At 48.8% G+C, this 17389-nt stretch overlaps 1 protein-coding gene across 1 annotated transcript in view; it reads left to right on the forward strand.

The window, feature by feature from the left end:
- Positions 1-12059: 12059 nt before the first annotated feature.
- The window catches only part of XPO4 (exportin 4), a 231381-nt gene continuing 226051 nt past the window's right edge, over positions 12060-17389 (forward strand). Inside the window, exon 1 of the mRNA XM_073613453.1 lies at positions 12060-12178. Within this exon, the coding sequence (XP_073469554.1) occupies positions 12113-12178 (66 nt within the window). The 5' untranslated portion in view covers positions 12060-12112. The remainder of the gene's footprint in view (positions 12179-17389) is intronic.

The raw sequence follows: 17389 nt of genomic DNA on the forward strand, positions 1-17389 counted from the left end.
ACAGATCGTACGTAATACGCACGCGTGTTACGCTTTATACACACACTGTGCATGCGTGTAACTCCGCCCGCCCCTGATGTTCTTTCTAGTCTATTCCCCGCCCCTTTTCGTTCGGCGCAGTGGGTGAAGAGCACATGGCGGAGTTACAGCAGGTGCATGCTAATTCTAGCAACGAGGAGGAGGAAAGCCTGGATCCGGACACGTCCCGATCCAGAAGGAGACGTTTTAAGGCCACAAATATGTCCTTTGGGGAGATGTTGGAGATGGTCGACATCATGAGGAAGTCCGACTATGACGGAAAGTATGGGCCTTACCCCAACCCCAACATCAGAAAGGCAAAGATCATGGCGAAAGTGGTCAAAAGCCTTCACAGGAATTTCGGGGTACGAAGATCGAAAGATCAGCTCAGGAAGCGGTGGTCGGACCTGAAGTTGAGAGAGCCAGAGCAGTACCGAAAGATCCGGAGAGTGCTGCAAAAAAGTAAGTAGTTGTGCTGTGTTCCTATTCTTTCTGTCTTTATTACGTTCATGCTGCTCCATGTGCTTTTATTAATTGTAACGTTTAAAAGGGCAACTTTAATGTTCATGGGCCCATTATTCGTTCGTATCAAACATTTTTCTTTCGGCCTCTAAAACACCATTGTTTAGGCCATATGCATTTTCCCACATTTTTTTTGGGCCTACTTGGATGCCAAATATTTGTTTGTGTAGATGGGTTTGTTACTAGAATGAAATGCCAACTAGATCGTGTGTAAGGAGAGGACACTGAGCAGCTGTTTTCACATCTAGGCACTCGAGCACTAGTGTGGGACCCCAGAACACCATTTTTATTAGGGGGCCACACAGGTGCTCCAGTGTATACTATAGGGGGGTCTCCATCTGTGAAGCTTGTACTAAACAGGTAAAGTATTGCAGCTTGACAAAGGGCAATAAAAAAAAGACATCTTTGAACTTGGCTAAAATAGACAATTGTACCCCACTTCCAAGCAATGTTTCCTACGAAACATGGCTAGAAAACGGTCGGCTGCTCAGAACGAGGTAACAGAACGTACTGAAGAACAGCAAGGCCTGTGAAGAGCGACCTGAAAAACAGTAACGAACGAACAAGAATACAATGACTACCTAAAGTCACGCGGAACTTGCTGCACGCACTGAAGAGCAGATACAAACCCACAAGCACAAACTGAACGGCAGAAAACGATCTGAAAGCCACGAGTCTGAAAAAGCGTGAATCGTCTCTCACCAAACTTTTACTAACACGAGATTAGCAAAAGGAGCCCAAAGGGTGCCGCGCTTGGTTCTGAACCGGCCTTTTCTAGTCTCGTCGTACGTGGTGTACGTGACCGCGTGGTTGGCGATCGGAAATTCCGACAACTTTGTGCGACCGTGTGTAGGCAAAACAAGTTTGAGCCAACATCCGTCGGAAAAAATCCTAGGATTTTGTTATCGGAATGTCCGAACAAAGTCCGACCGTGTGTACGCCCTATTAGAGTTCAGCTTAGGTTTACACTTTGGCTTGGGTTTAGGGTTATAGTTCAGCTTAGGGTTAAGGTTACAGTGTAAGTGTCAGGGGGTTAAGAATAATGCTAGTGCAGTGAAACTGATATTGGCAAATGGAACACAAAAAAATTTTTTAGGGGATTTCTCTACCAGCTTTTCACATCTTGAGAGTGACATTTTTTCTTCTAAGACTGCCCTGTATTTGGCTTCATTCATCTTCCCATCAACTCTGATCAGCTTCCCTGTCCCTGCTGAAGAAAAGCATCCCCACAACTTGATGCTGCCACGTTTCACAGTGGGGTATGGTGTGTTCAGGGTGATGTGCAATGTAACAGTGTTAGTTTTCCGCCACACATAGTGTTTTGCTTTTAGGCCAAAAAGTTAAATTTTGGTTTTATCTGACCAGAGCACCTTCTTCCACATGTTTGCTGTGTCCCCCAAATGGCTCCTCGCAAACGGGACTTCTTATAGCTCTCTTTTTTCCACTCTTCCATAAAGGCCAGATTTGTGGAGTACACGACTAATAGCTGTCCTGTGGACAGATTCTCCCACCTGAGCTGTGGATCTCTGCAGCTCCTCCAGAGTTGCCATGGGCCTCTTGGCTGCCTCTCTGATTAATGCTCTCCTTGCCCGGCCTGTCAGTTTATGTGGACAGCCATGTCTTGGTAGGTTTGCAGTTTTGCCTTAAGCCTCGTACACACGATCGGACTTTCCGATGGGAAATGTGTGATGACAGGCTGTTGGCGGAAAATCCGACCGTGCGTATGCTCCATTGGACAATTGTTGTCGGATTTTCCGCGAACAAACGTTGGATAGCAGGTAGAGCTGCACGATTTCTGGCCAAAATGAGAATCACAATTTTTTTTGCTTAGAATACAAAGATCACGATTCTCTCATGATTCTCGTAACGTAAAATCTTTCACATTGTACAAATAAAAAAAAAAAAAAATGGGCTAACTTTACTGGTTAGTTTTTTTTTAATTCATTTTTCCAAAAAAATTGCATTTGAAAGACCGCTGCACAAATACAGTGTGACATAAAATATTGCAACCATCACCATTTTATTCTCTCGGGTGTCTACTAAAAAAATATATATTATATATATTTTTGGGGGTTCTAAGTAATTTTCTAACAAAAAAAAATGATTTTAACTTGAAACCAACAAATGTCAGAAAAAGGTTTATGCCGCGTACACACGAGCGGACTTTCTATCCTACTTGGTCCGGCACACTTTCCGACGGACTTTGTCCGCCAGGTGCGCCGGACTTTAAAACGGACGGACTTGCCCACACACGCCGGGACTTTCCGGCGGGCTAAGTCCGCCCGTCTTTCCGACGGACTTTCGCCGGAGTTCCGGCGGACTTTCAGAATGAACGGACTTGCCCACACACGGACAAGTCCGTTCATTTTGAACGTGACTCAGGTGCGACGGGACTAGAAAAGGATGTCAATCTTGCCGCTTTTATCGGCGAGATTGACACCTTACTAGCCCCGTCGCGGGGCATACCAGGCCCTTAGGTCTGGTATGGATTATAAAGGGGAACCCCGCTACGCCGAAAAAACGGCGTGGGGTCCCCCTAAAATCCATACCAGACCCCGATCCGAGCACGCAGCCTGGCCGGTCAGGAAAGGGGGTGGGGACGAGCGAGCGCCCCCCCCCCTCCTGAACCGTACCAGGCCGCATGCCCTCAACATGGGGGTGGGTGCTTTGGGGGAGGGGGGCGCCCTGCGCCCCCCCCCCCCCAAAGCACCTTGTCCCCATGTTGATGAGGACAAGGGCCTCTTCCCGACAACCCTGGCCGTTGGTTGTCGGGGTCTGCGGGCGGGGGCTTATCGGAATCTGGGAGCCCCCTTTAATAAGGGGGCCCCCAGATCCCGGCCCCCCACCCTATGTAAATGAGTATGGGGTACATGGTACCCCTACCCATTTACCTAGGAAAAAAGTGTAAGTAATAAAACACACTACACAGGTTTTTAAAATATTTTATTAAACAGCTCCGGGGGGGGGGGATCTTCCTCCGGCTTCGGGGGTCTTCTTCCGGCTTCGGGGGTCCCTCCGCTTCATCTTCTCCCGGCGTCCGGTTGGTTCTTCTCCGCTCTCTTCTCCCGGTGTTCCTGTTCTTCGGCCGGCTCCTCTGCTGTCTTCAATTAGCTCTCTTGCCAGCAGAGGTCCGGACTTCTGGGCTTCTTCTCTTCTCTTCTCCAGATGTTGACACGACGCTCTCTCCTGCTGGACTGCTCTCCGAGGGCTGCGTTGTGACTTATATAGGCGGAGACCCCGCCCCCTTTTGATGTCACAGTCCCTGGGCATGCTGGGACTGTGACGTTTTAGGGGGCGTGGTCACTGGGTGATGTTGACCACGCCCCCTAAAACGTCACAGTCCCAGCATGCCCAGGGACTGTGACATCAAAAGGGGGCGGGGTCTCCACCTATATAAGTCACAACGCAGCCCTCGGAGAGCAGTCCAGCAGGAGAGAGCGTCGTGTCAACATCTGGGGAAGAGAAGCCCAGAAGCCCAGAAGCCCAGAAGTCCGGACCTCTGCTGGCAAGAGAGCTAATTGAAGACAGCAGAGGAGCCGGCCGAAGAACAGGAACACCGGGAGAAGAGAGCGGAGAAGAACCAACCGGACGCCGGGAGAAGATGAAGCGGAGGGACCCCCGAAGCCGGAAGAAGACCCCCGAAGCCGGAGGAAGATCCCCCCCCCCGGAGCTGTTTAATAAAATATTTTAAAAACCTGTGTAGTGTGTTTTATTACTTACACTTTTTTCCTAGGTAAATGGGTAGGGGTACCATGTACCCCATACTCATTTACATAGGGTGGGGGGCCGGGATCTGGGGGCCCCCTTATTAAAGGGGGCTCCCAGATTCCGATAAGCCCCCGCCCGCAGACCCCGACAACCAACGGCCACTGGGTGATGTTGACCACGCCCCCTAAAACGTCACAGTCCCAGCATGCCCAGGGACTGTGACATCAAAAGGGGGCGGGGTCTCCACCTATATAAGTCACAACGCAGCCCTCGGAGAGCAGTCCAGCAGGAGAGAGCGTCGTGTCAACATCTGGGGAAGAGAAGCCCAGAAGCCCAGAAGCCCAGAAGCCCAGAAGTCCGGACCTCTGCTGGCAAGAGAGCTAATTGAAGACAGCAGAGGAGCCGGCCGAAGAACAGGAACACCGGGAGAAGAGAGCGGAGAAGAACCAACCGGACGCCGGGAGAAGATGAAGCGGAGGGACCCCCGAAGCCGGAAGAAGACCCCCGAAGCCGGAGGAAGATCCCCCCCCCCGGAGCTGTTTAATAAAATATTTTAAAAACCTGTGTAGTGTGTTTTATTACTTACACTTTTTTCCTAGGTAAATGGGTAGGGGTACCATGTACCCCATACTCATTTACATAGGGTGGGGGGCCGGGATCTGGGGGCCCCCTTATTAAAGGGGGCTCCCAGATTCCGATAAGCCCCCGCCCGCAGACCCCGACAACCAACGGCCAGGGTTGTCGGGAAGAGGCCCTTGTCCTCATCAACATGGGGACAAGGTGCTTTGGGGGGGGGGCGCAGGGCGCCCCCCTCCCCCAAAGCACCCACCCCCATGTTGAGGGCATGCGGCCTGGTACGGTTCAGGAGGGGGGGGGGGGCGCTCGCTCGTCCCCACCCCCTTTCCTGACCGGCCAGGCTGCGTGCTCGGATCGGGGTCTGGTATGGATTTTAGGGGGGACCCCACGCCGTTTTTTTCGGCGTAGGGGCTTCCCTTTATAATCCATACCAGACCTAAGGGCCTGGTATGCCCCGCGCTCGCCGCAATAGGAAAATGTGTTTTTCCTATTGCAGCGAGCGTGAGATGCAATACCCTGCCCTCGTGTTGTATCTGGTCCGTCGGACCAGCATACACACGAGCGGGCTTTCCGTCGGACCAGCACACACACGAGCGGACTTTCCGCCCGAAACTGAGTCCGGCGGAAAGATTTAGAACTTTCTTCAAATCTAGGTCCGGCGGGCTTTTGGGAAAAAGTCCGCCGGAAAAGTCCGCCGGTGCCTACACACGAGCGGATTGTCCGGCACACTCTGGTCCGCCGGACCAAGTATGCCGGAAAGTCCGCTCGTGTGTACGCGGCATTAGTGTTTAAGTGGTTAAACTTTTTTCATTTACACACAAAGTCTATTCCATTGACAAATTGTTACAATGTTTATATTCAACTGATAAAGAATGTTTAGATTCTTGGCAGATTGCCCAGTTTTTCTCTTCATTTCTTTTGATGCTGTGGCTTCAGAAGAGCAGAGAGAATTCTTTGCATAGAAAAAAATTGTGAAACCCTTTAGTCAAGATTGCGATAACTATTTTTGACGATTAATTGTGCAGCTCTAATAGCAAGTTTTCAAATTTTCTAACGAAAAAATGTGTGTTGTTGGATTTTCCAAGTATGTGTACACAAGTCCGTCGGGCAAAAGTCCAAACACGCATGCTCGGAAGCAAGAACGAGCCAGAAGCGGTTGGTCTTGTAAACTAGCGTTTATAACGGAGAATTAACATTCGTGACGTGACAAAATATGAAATCTCAAAATGCAGCGCACATTCTCTTTCTTTAATGGGATTAGGGCTGAAACAACTAATCGATTATGAAATTAATCAATTACTATTTTCATAATCGATTAATCGGGCAGTAACATAATAGGGTAAAAAAAAAAAAACTAAAATGAGCCCTTTATAGTACAAAAAGAGCAAATAATCGTTACTGTAAATATTACTTTCACAGTTCTACAGTAAATAAATGAACCCCTTACAGTAGTGATTATCTGCTTTTTTTTGTATTATAAAGGGCTCATTTTAGTTTTTTTAACCCCATTATGTTACTAAACGTCTTAAACCTGGTTCACATCTATGTGTTTTTTTGGTGCTTTTTGCAGAAACACACTACAGTTCATTTACATGGTTTCCTATGGGACACGTTCACATCTATGCTTTTTTCAGCTGCTGCGTATTTGGAAAGGGTCAGGGACTTTTTTTTTTAAAGCAAAACGGTGCCTTTTCTGTTCAATATACTTCAATGGAGAAACTGCAAAAAAGGATGTAATGCATTTTTGCAGCAATTTGTGTTTTTTAACCACTTAAGGACCGCCTCACGCCGATGTACGTCGGCAAGGCGGCACGGGCAGGCAAAATCACGTACATATACGTGATTTGCCTCCCGTGGGTGGGGGGGTCCGATCGGACCCCCCCCGGTGCCCGAGGCGGTCCTGTTTTGTTCCCCGGCGATCGGAGGTGAGGGGGAGGCCATCCGTTCGTGGCCCCCCCTCGCGATCGCCGCCGGCCAATGGGAACATTCCTTTGCTGCTGTATGCTAAACAGCAGCAAAGGAAGTGATGTCATCTCTCCTCGGCTCGGTATTTTCCGTTCCGGCGCCGAGGAGAGAAGACTGAAATGTGAGTGCACAAACACTACACACACAGTAGAATATGCCAGGCACACAAAACACCCCGATCCCCCCCCAATCACCCCCCCCCCCCCCGTCACAAACTGACACCAAGCAGTTTTTTTTTTCTGATTACTGCATTGGTGTCAGTTTGTGACAGTTACAGTGTTAGGACAGTTACTGTTAGCCCCCTTTAGGTCTAGGGTACCCCCCTAACCCCCCCTAATAAAGTTTTAACCCCTTGATCACCCCCTGTCACCAGTGTCACTAAGCGATCATTTTTTTGATCGCTGTATTAGTGTCACTGGTGACGCTAGTTAGGGAGGTAAATATTTAGGTTTGCCGTCAGCGTTTTATAGCGTCAGGGACCCCCATATACTATCTAATAAATGTTTTAACCCCTTGATTGCCCCCTAGTTAACCCTTTCACCAGTGATCACCGTATAACTGTTACGGGTGACGCTGGTTAGTTCGTTTATTTTTTATAGTGTCAGGGCACCCGCCGTTTATTACTGAATAAAGGTTTAGCCCCCTCATCACCCGGCGGTGATATGCGTCGCCCCAGGCAGCGTCAGATTAGCGCCAGTACCGCTAACACCCACGCACGCAGCATACGCCTCCCTTAGTGGTATAGTATCTGAATGGATCAATATCTGATCCGATCAGATCTATACTAGCGTCCCCAGCAGTTTAGGGTTCCCAAAAACGCAGTGTTAGTGGGATCAGCCCAGATACCTGCTAGCACCTGCGTTTTGCCCCTCCGCCCGGCCCGGCCCAGCCCACCCAAGTGCAGTATCGATCGATCACTGACACTTACAAAACACTAAACGCATAACTGCAGCGTTCGCAGAGTCAGGCCTGATCCCTGCGATCGCTAACAGTTTTTTTGGTAGCATTTTGGTGAACTGGCAAGCACCAGCCCCAGGCAGCGTCAGGTTAGCGCCAGTACCGCTAACACCCACGCACGCACCGTACACCTCCCTTAGTGGTATAGTATCTGAATGGATCAATATCTGATCCGATCAGATCTATACTAGCGTCTCCAGCAGTTTAGGGTTCCCAAAAACGCAGTGTTAGCGGGATCAGCCCAGATACCTGCTAGCACCTGCGTTTTGCCCCTCCGCCCAGCCCAGCCCACCCAAGTGCAGTATCGATCGATCACTGTCACTTACAAAACACTAAACGCATAACTGCAGCGTTCACAGAGTCAGGCCTGATCCCTGCGATCGCTAACAGTTTTTTTGGTAGCATTTTGGTGACCTGGCAAGCACCAGGCCCAAGCAGCGTCAGGTTAGCGCCAGTACCACTAACACCCACGCACGCAGCATACGCCTCCCTTAGTGGTATAGTATCTGAACGGATCAATATCTGATCCGATCAGATCTATACTAGCGTCCCCAGCAGTTTAGGGTTCCCAAAAACGCAGTGTTAGTGAGATCAGCCCAGATACCTGCTAGCACCTGCGTTTTGCCCCTCCGCCCGGCCCAGCCCAGCCTAAATACTCACCATGCCTCTCAGCAAATAGCTTGGGGTGTCTACTTTCCAAAATGGGGTCATTTGGGGGGGTTTTGTGCCACCTGGGCATTCCATGGCCTCCGAAACTGTGATAGGCAGTGAAGAGTGAAATCAAAAATTTACACCCTTAGAAATCCTGAAGGCGGTGATTGGTTTTCGGGGCCCCGTACGCGGCTAGGCTCCCAAAAAGTCCCACACATGTGGTATCCCCGTACTCAGGAGAAGTAGCTAAATGTATTTTGGGGTGCAATTCCACATATGCCCATGGCCTGTGTGAGCAATATATCATTTAGTGACAACTTTTTGTAAATATTTTTTTTTTTTTTTTTGTCATTATTCAATCACTTGGGACAAAAAAAATAAATATTCAATGGGTTCAACATGCCTCTCAGCACTTTCCTTGGGGTGTCTACTTTCCAAAATGGGGTCATTTGGGGGGGGTTTGTACTGCCCTGCCATTTTAGCACCTCAAGAAACGACATAGGCAGTCATAAACTAAAAGCTGTGTAAATTCCAGAAAATGTACCCTAGTTTGTAGACGCTATAACTTTTGCGCAAACCAATAAATATACGCTTATTGACTTTTTTTTACCAAAGACATGTGGCCGAATACATTTTGGCCTAAATGTATGACTAAAATTGAGTTTATTGGATTTTTTTTTACAACAAAAAGTAGAAAATATCATTTTTTTTTCAAAATTTTCGGTCTTTTTCCGTTTATAGCGCAAAAAATAAAAACCGCAGAGGTGATCAAATACCATCAAAAGAAAGCTCTATTTGTGGGAAGAAAAGGACGCAAATTTCGTTTGGGTACAGCATTGCATGACCGCGCAATTAGCAGTTAAAGCGACGCAGTGCCAAATTGGAAAAAGACCTCTGGTCCTTAGGCAGCATAATGGTCCGGGGCTCAAGTGGTTAATCTGCCCAACAAAAAAAAAATGCAAAAAGCAAATCACTGCAAAATCACGTGCGCAAAAATTAGAACACACAGCAAAAAGCACTGTAGACACAGATCAAAAGCAAACTGCATAGGTGTGTACCGAGCCTTATGCTGGCCACATGGATCAATTTTCAGATGAAAAATCTTTGTACATTTGCTGAATGAAAGAATGTTGTTAGAAATTTTCACTTGATTTTAACATTTCTGTTTTTAAAATAAATGTAATTTCTGAACGAAAACCACATACACCGTCTGAAAATTCCTTTGACCAAGAAGTTTTCTATTATTTCCAAATTTTCCCGTCACTGTGGTTGAAAATGAACGTTGATTTGATTTTAAATTATACACCACACTTTTTTTAAGGTTATTAACCGATTCATCGAAACAATAATCATTAGTTGCAGCCCTAATGGGATAATAATGAAGCTGCTTTGCTGGTGATACTGATGGAGTTATTGCAAACACATTTCCAAAGGCTTTTTTTTCTAATGCTATCAAGAATATTATGCTTTTTTTTTTTTTTAATTTGGGCAAGTTACCACAACACCATCATCCCGTAGTTTTTAAGCTCAAAGATACAACTATGTTGGTGTCCCTTGTTAATTTTACATTGTGTTGATTAAAATGTAACTGCCTACTCCCAAACTGTCATTTGAAGTAAAACACATAGCCAAGTATTATTCTACACAATTTTATTGTGCATTAAAAAAAGAAAACAAATAAAATTAGACATGCTATCTGCCAACAGAACTTAACCAAAAAGTGCATTCTATGCACCCAAAAATATAGAAAATATACCAAATCAAATCATTATTCAACCAAAAAAATAATGTCAAAGCAATAACTCCAAGGCCAATAATAAATAACACGTTATCTCCTCCGATTTTGCAACATGGCTGGTTGACGAACGGCCTTCAGAAATGAACTGAAAAGCGCAAAATGAAAAGCGCGAATCAACACTCACCAAACTTCTACTAACATGAAATTAGCAGAAGGAGCCCAAAGGGTGGCGCTAAAGAGTTGGAAAACCATGTAGTACGTCATTACTATGTTTGTAATTGTTGGCCAATGATTGTGTGCCATGTGTATGCAAGACAAGTTTGGGTCAACGCCCTGCGGACAAAAGTCCATGGTTTTGTTCGCCAACAATCCGATCGTGTGTACGAGGCTTTACTCTTTCCATTTTCAGATGATGGTTTGAAGAGTGCTCTGCGAGATGTTCAAAGCTTGAGATATTTTTTTTATAACCTAATGCCATTTTAAACTTCTCCACAACTTTATCCCTGACCTGCCTGGTGTGTTCCTTGGCCTTCATGATGCTGTTTGTTCACTAAGGTTCTCTAACAAACCTCTGAGGGCTTCACAGAACAGTTGTATTTGTACTGAGATTGAATTACACACAGGTGGGCTCTATTTACTAATTAGATGACTTCTGAAGGTAATTGGTTGCACTAGACTTTAGTTAGGGGTATCAGAGTAAAGGAGGCTGAATACAAATGCACAACACACTTTTCAGATAATTATTTGTAAAAAAAAAAAAAAAAAAAAAAATTAAAACCATTTATAATTTTTTCCTTCCACTTCCCAATTTTGTGCCACTTTGTGTTGGTCGATCACATAAAATCCCAATAAAATACATTTATGTTTTTTGGTTGTAACATGACAAAATGTGGAAAATTTCAAGGGATATGAATACTTTTTAAGGATGTGTGTGTGTGTGTGTATATATATATATATATATATATATATATATATATATATATATATATATATATATACACACACACTTTTGTAAATATGGAGTGGCAGATGAGGAGGTGCCAGAATAGTTCACTTTGGAGCTATGCTCTGCGCCTCCTGGGCGTTTCGGCTGAGTCCTAGGGAATCTTCATACCGCCCGGAAGGCCCACCATAGTGTAGAACTTTGGCCCTTTTAGCATTTCATGATTTATTTTTGCACAGCAAAAGTGGGTGGAGGTCATGTAGTCTTATGGCCAGGGTCTCCCATTGGGGGAGCCCCACGTTGTACTTGGGTGGACATTGGCTCGGCAGGTCCCCTGAAGATTGGGGTCAGTCTGGGTGGACCAGGAATCCCCCCAGTCCCGGTCAGGAGTCATGGGGCCCAGGAGATCAGGGTGGGGTCCTTTCTCTTCGGCGGTCCATGCGTACCCCCTGTACACTTTCTGTGCGCTCACTTTTCCATTGCACTCTGTGTTTAGTTTCAAGCGTGTGCTCTGTACTGTGGGGCTTGGGGAAAAATATGTATATTAAGATTGGTCCAAGCTGGGTCAGTCAGTGCCGCCATACAACAAAGTCCATACTGGGGGCTTCGCACCAACAGCGTTTTGCGGTGAGGTAAATTATTGGCGTTTTCAGGTGACGCAGTGCTGTGGTGTAAACAATTGTTTTCTACGTCCTTGTGCTGATCATTGGAAATAATGAGCCCAGACTGTCCTCCTGAGGGGACACATCCGGGTACAATGTCCCCTCATACCTCCATGGCCGCTCACAGTGCTGCGCTCTCCTCATACACAACATGTCCTCCTCCTCGGTGACACCAACACTTACTACAACCATGTCCCTGAGGCGTGTGTGTGATACCAGCGGGCTCCTCTTATCTCCGGGACTGGCTACTCCCCTCCGCCAAACTTCTGGCGACTCGGAGCCCGGCTCCCTCCCCTCCCCCAGAGCCGCCATTGGCTCTGCTCCCCGCTTTATCCCACACTGCACCGCGTGGCGCGTCATTGAACAGAGCCCATGATGGCGGCGCTGGGTGCGAGTGAAGTGATCGCCCAGCTGGAGAGCGCTGCCAAAGTTTTAATGGTGAGTGATAGGAGGGACGGGGGTCTGAGGGGACCCCACCGGGGCTGAGAGATGCCTTACACTCAGCTCTACTCTGTGCTACCACACGGGTCCCAACACATCGCCCAAACACCCACAACACACACTACTAACACCCGACCACCCTGTGCATTCTACCAACACCCACCACACACTACTAACACCCGACCACACACTACTAACACCCGACCACCCTGTGCATTCTACCAACACCCACCACACACTACTAACACCCGACCACCCTGTGCATTCTACCAACACCCACCACACACTACTAACACCCGACCGTCCTGTACATTCTACCATCACCCACCACACACTACTAACACCCGACCGTCCTGTACATTCTACCATCACCCACCACACACTACTAACACCCGACCGTCCTGTACATTCTACCAACACCCACCACACACTACTAACACCCGACCACCCTATACATTCTACAAACACCCACCACACACTACTAACACCCGACCGTCCTGTACATTCTACCAACACCCACCACACACTACTAACACCCGACCACCCTGTACATTCTACCATCACCCACCACACACTACTAACACCCGACCACCCTGTACATTCTACCAACACCCACCACACACTACTAACACCCGACCACCCTGTACATTCTACCATCACCCACCACACACTACTAACACCCGACCACCCTGTACATTCTACCAACACCCACCACACACTACTAACACCCGACCACCCTGTACATTCTACAAACACCCACCACACACTACTAACACCCGACCGTCCTGTACATTCTACCAACACCCACCACACACTACTAACACCCGACCACCCTGTACATTCTACAAACACCCACCACACACTACTAACACCCGACCACCCTGTACATTCTACCATCACCCACCACACACTACTAACACCCGACCGTCCTGTACATTCTACCAACACCCACTACTAACACCCGACCACCCTGTACATTCTACCATCACCCACCACACACTACTAACACCCGACCACCCTGTACATTCTACCATCACCCACCACACACTACTAACACCCGACCGTCCTGTACATTCTACCATCACCCACCACACACTACTAACACCCGACCACCCTGTACATTCTACCAACACCCACCACACACTACTAACACCCGACCACCCTGTACATTCTACAAACACCCACCACACACTACTAACACCCGACCGTCCTGTACATTCTACCAACACCCACCACACACTACTAACACCCGACCACCCTGTACATTCTACAAACACCCACCACACACTACTAACACCCGACCACCCTGTACATTCTACCATCACCCACCACACACTACTAACACCCGACCGTCCTGTACATTCTACCATCACCCACCACACACTACTAACACCCGACCACCCTATACATTCTACCATCACCCACCACACACTACTAACACCCGACCACCCTGTGCATTCTACAACACCCATCACACACTACTAACACCCGACCGTCCTGTACATTCTACCATCACCCACCACACACTACTAACACCCGACCGTCCTGTACATTCTACCATCACCCACCACACACTACTAACACCCGACCACCCTGTACATTCTACCATCACCCACCACACACTACTAACACCCGACCGTCCTGTACATTCTACCATCACCCACCACACACTACTAACACCCGACCACCCTGTACATTCTACCATCACCCACCACACACTACTAACACCCGACCACCCTGTACATTCTACCATCACCCACCACACACTACTAACACCCGACCACCCTGTACATTCTACCATCACCCACCACACACTACTAACACCCGACCACCCTGTACATTCTACCAACACCCACTACTAACACCCGACCACCCTGTACATTCTACCATCACCCACCACACACTACTAACACCCGACCGTCCTGTACATTCTACCATCACCCACCACACACTACTAACACCCGACCACCCTGTACATTCTACCATCACCCACCACACACTACTAACACCCGACCACCCTGTACATTCTACCATCACCCACCACACACTACTAACACCCGACCACTCTGTGCATTCTACCATCACCCACCACACACTACTAACACCCGACCACCCTGTGCATTCTACCAACACCCACCACACACTACTAACACCCGACCACCCTGTGCATTCTACAACACCCACCACACACTACTAACACCCGACCGTCCTGTACATTCTACCATCACCCACCACACACTACTAACACCCGACCGTCCTGTACATTCTACCATCACCCACCACACACTACTAACACCCGACCGTCCTGTACATTCTACCATCACCCATCACCCACCACACACTACTAACACCCGACCGTCCTGTACATTCTACCATCACCCACCACACACTACTAACACCCGACCACCCTATACATTCTACCATCACCCACCACACACTACTAACACCCGACCACCCTGTACATTCTACCATCACCCACCACACACTACTAACACCAGACCACCCTGTACATTCTACCATCACCCACCACACACTACTAACACCCGACCACCCTGTACATTCTACCATCACCCACCACACACTACTAACACCCGACCACCCTGTACATTCTACCATCACCCACCACACACTACTAACACCCGACCACCCTGTACATTCTACCAACACCCACCACACACTACTAACACCCGACCACTCTGTACATTCTACCAACACCCACTACCAACACCCGACCACCCTGTACATTCTACCAACACCCACCACACACTACTAACACCCGACCACCCTGTACATTCTACCATCACCCACCACACACTACTAACACCCGACCACCCTGTACATTCTACCATCACCCACCACACACTACTAACACCCGACCACTCTGTACATTCTACCAACACCCACTACCAACACCCGACCACCCTGTACATTCTACCAACACCCACCACACACTACTAACACCCGACCACCCTGTACATTCTACCATCACCCACCACACACTACTAACACCCGACCACTCTGTGCATTCTACCATCACCCACCACACACTACTAACACCCGACCACTCTGTACATTCTACCAACACCCACTACCAACACCCGACCACCCTGTACATTCTACCATCACCCACCACACACTACCAACACCCGACCACTCTGTGCATTCTACCATCACCCACCACACACTACTAACACCCGACCACCCTGTACATTCTACCATCACCCACCACACACTACTAACACCCGACCACTCTGTACATTCTACCAACACCCACCACACACTACTAACACCCGACCACCCTATACATTCTACCATCACCCACCACACACTACTAACACCCGACCACTCTGTGCATTCTACCATCACCCACCACACACTACTAACACCCGACCACTCTGTACATTCTACCATCACCCACTACTAACACTCAACCACCCTGTGCATTCTACCATCACACACCACACACTACCATCACCCAACCACCCTGTGCACGCTCTATCACCTGACCACCCTGTGCACTACCCCAACACCCACAACACCCGACCACCCTTTGCACTGTACTACCACCACCCGACCAACCTGTGCATTCACACACACCACCAACACCCAACGACCACCCTGTGCACTGTACCATCATTCAGCACACACTACCAACACCCACAACATTCTTAACACCCGACCACCCTGTGCACTGTACCATGACCCAGCACACACTACTAACACCCGACCACTCTGTGCATTCTACCATCACACACCACACACTACTAACACCCGACCACTCTGTGCATTCTACCAACACCCACCACACACTACTAACACCCGACCGTCCTGTGCATTCTACCATCACCCACCACACACTACTAACACCCGACCACTCTGTGCATTCTACCAACACCCACCACACACTACTAACACCCGACCGTCCTGTGCATTCTACCATCACCCACCACACACTACCAACACCCGACCACTCTGTGCATTCTACCATCACACACCACACACTACTAACACCCGACCACCCTGTGCATTCTACCATCACCCACCACACACTACTAACACCCGACCACTCTGTGCATTCTACCATCACACACTACTAACACCCGACCACTCTGTGCATTCTACCAACACCCACCACACACTACTAACACCCGACCGTCCTGTGCATTCTACCATCACCCACCACACACTACCAACACCCGACCACCCTGTGCATTCTACCATCACCCACCACACACTACCAACACCCGACCACTCTGTGCATTCTACCATCACCCACCACACACTGCTAACACCTGACCACTCTGTGCATTCTACCATCACCCACCACACACTACTAACACCCGACCACCCTGTGCATTCTACCAACACCCACCACACACTACTAACACCCGACCACCCTGTGCATTCTACCATCACCCACCACACACTACTAACACCCGACCGTCCTGTGCATTCTACCATCACCCACTACTAACACTCAACCACCCTGTGCATTCTACCATCATCCACCACACACTACTAACACCCGACCACCCTGTGCATTCTACCATCACCCACTACTAACACCCGACCACCCTGTGCATTCTACCATCACCCACCACACACTACTAACACCCGACTACCCTGTGCACTGTACCACCGACCACCCTGTACATTCTACCAGCACACTTCACACACTACCAACACCCGACCACCCTGTTCATTCTACCATCACACACCACCAACACCCGACCACTCTGTGCAATCTACCAGCACACCCTACCAACACCCGACCACCCTGTGCATTCTACCAGCACACCCTACCAACACCCGACCATCCTGTGCACTCCATCATCATTCAGCACACCTTACCAACGCCCGACCACCCCGTGCACACTACCATCACCCACAACATTCTGCTAACACCCAACCACCCTGTGCATTCTACCATCACCCAGCACACACTACCATCACCCAACCACCCTGTGCACGCTCTATCACCTGACCACCCTGTGCACTACCCCAACACCCACAACACCCGACCACCCTTTGCACTGTACTACCACCACCCGACCAACCTGTGCATTCACACACACTACCAACACCCGACGACCACCCTGTGCACTGTACCATCATTCAGCACACACTACCAACACCCACAACATTCTCAACACCCGACCACCCTGTGCACTGTACCATGACCCAGCACACACTACCAACACCCGACCA

Source organism: Aquarana catesbeiana, linkage group LG02 (assembly GCF_042186555.1).
Source record: "Aquarana catesbeiana isolate 2022-GZ linkage group LG02, ASM4218655v1, whole genome shotgun sequence".
In the NCBI taxonomy this organism is placed as follows: Eukaryota; Metazoa; Chordata; class Amphibia; order Anura; family Ranidae; genus Aquarana; species Aquarana catesbeiana.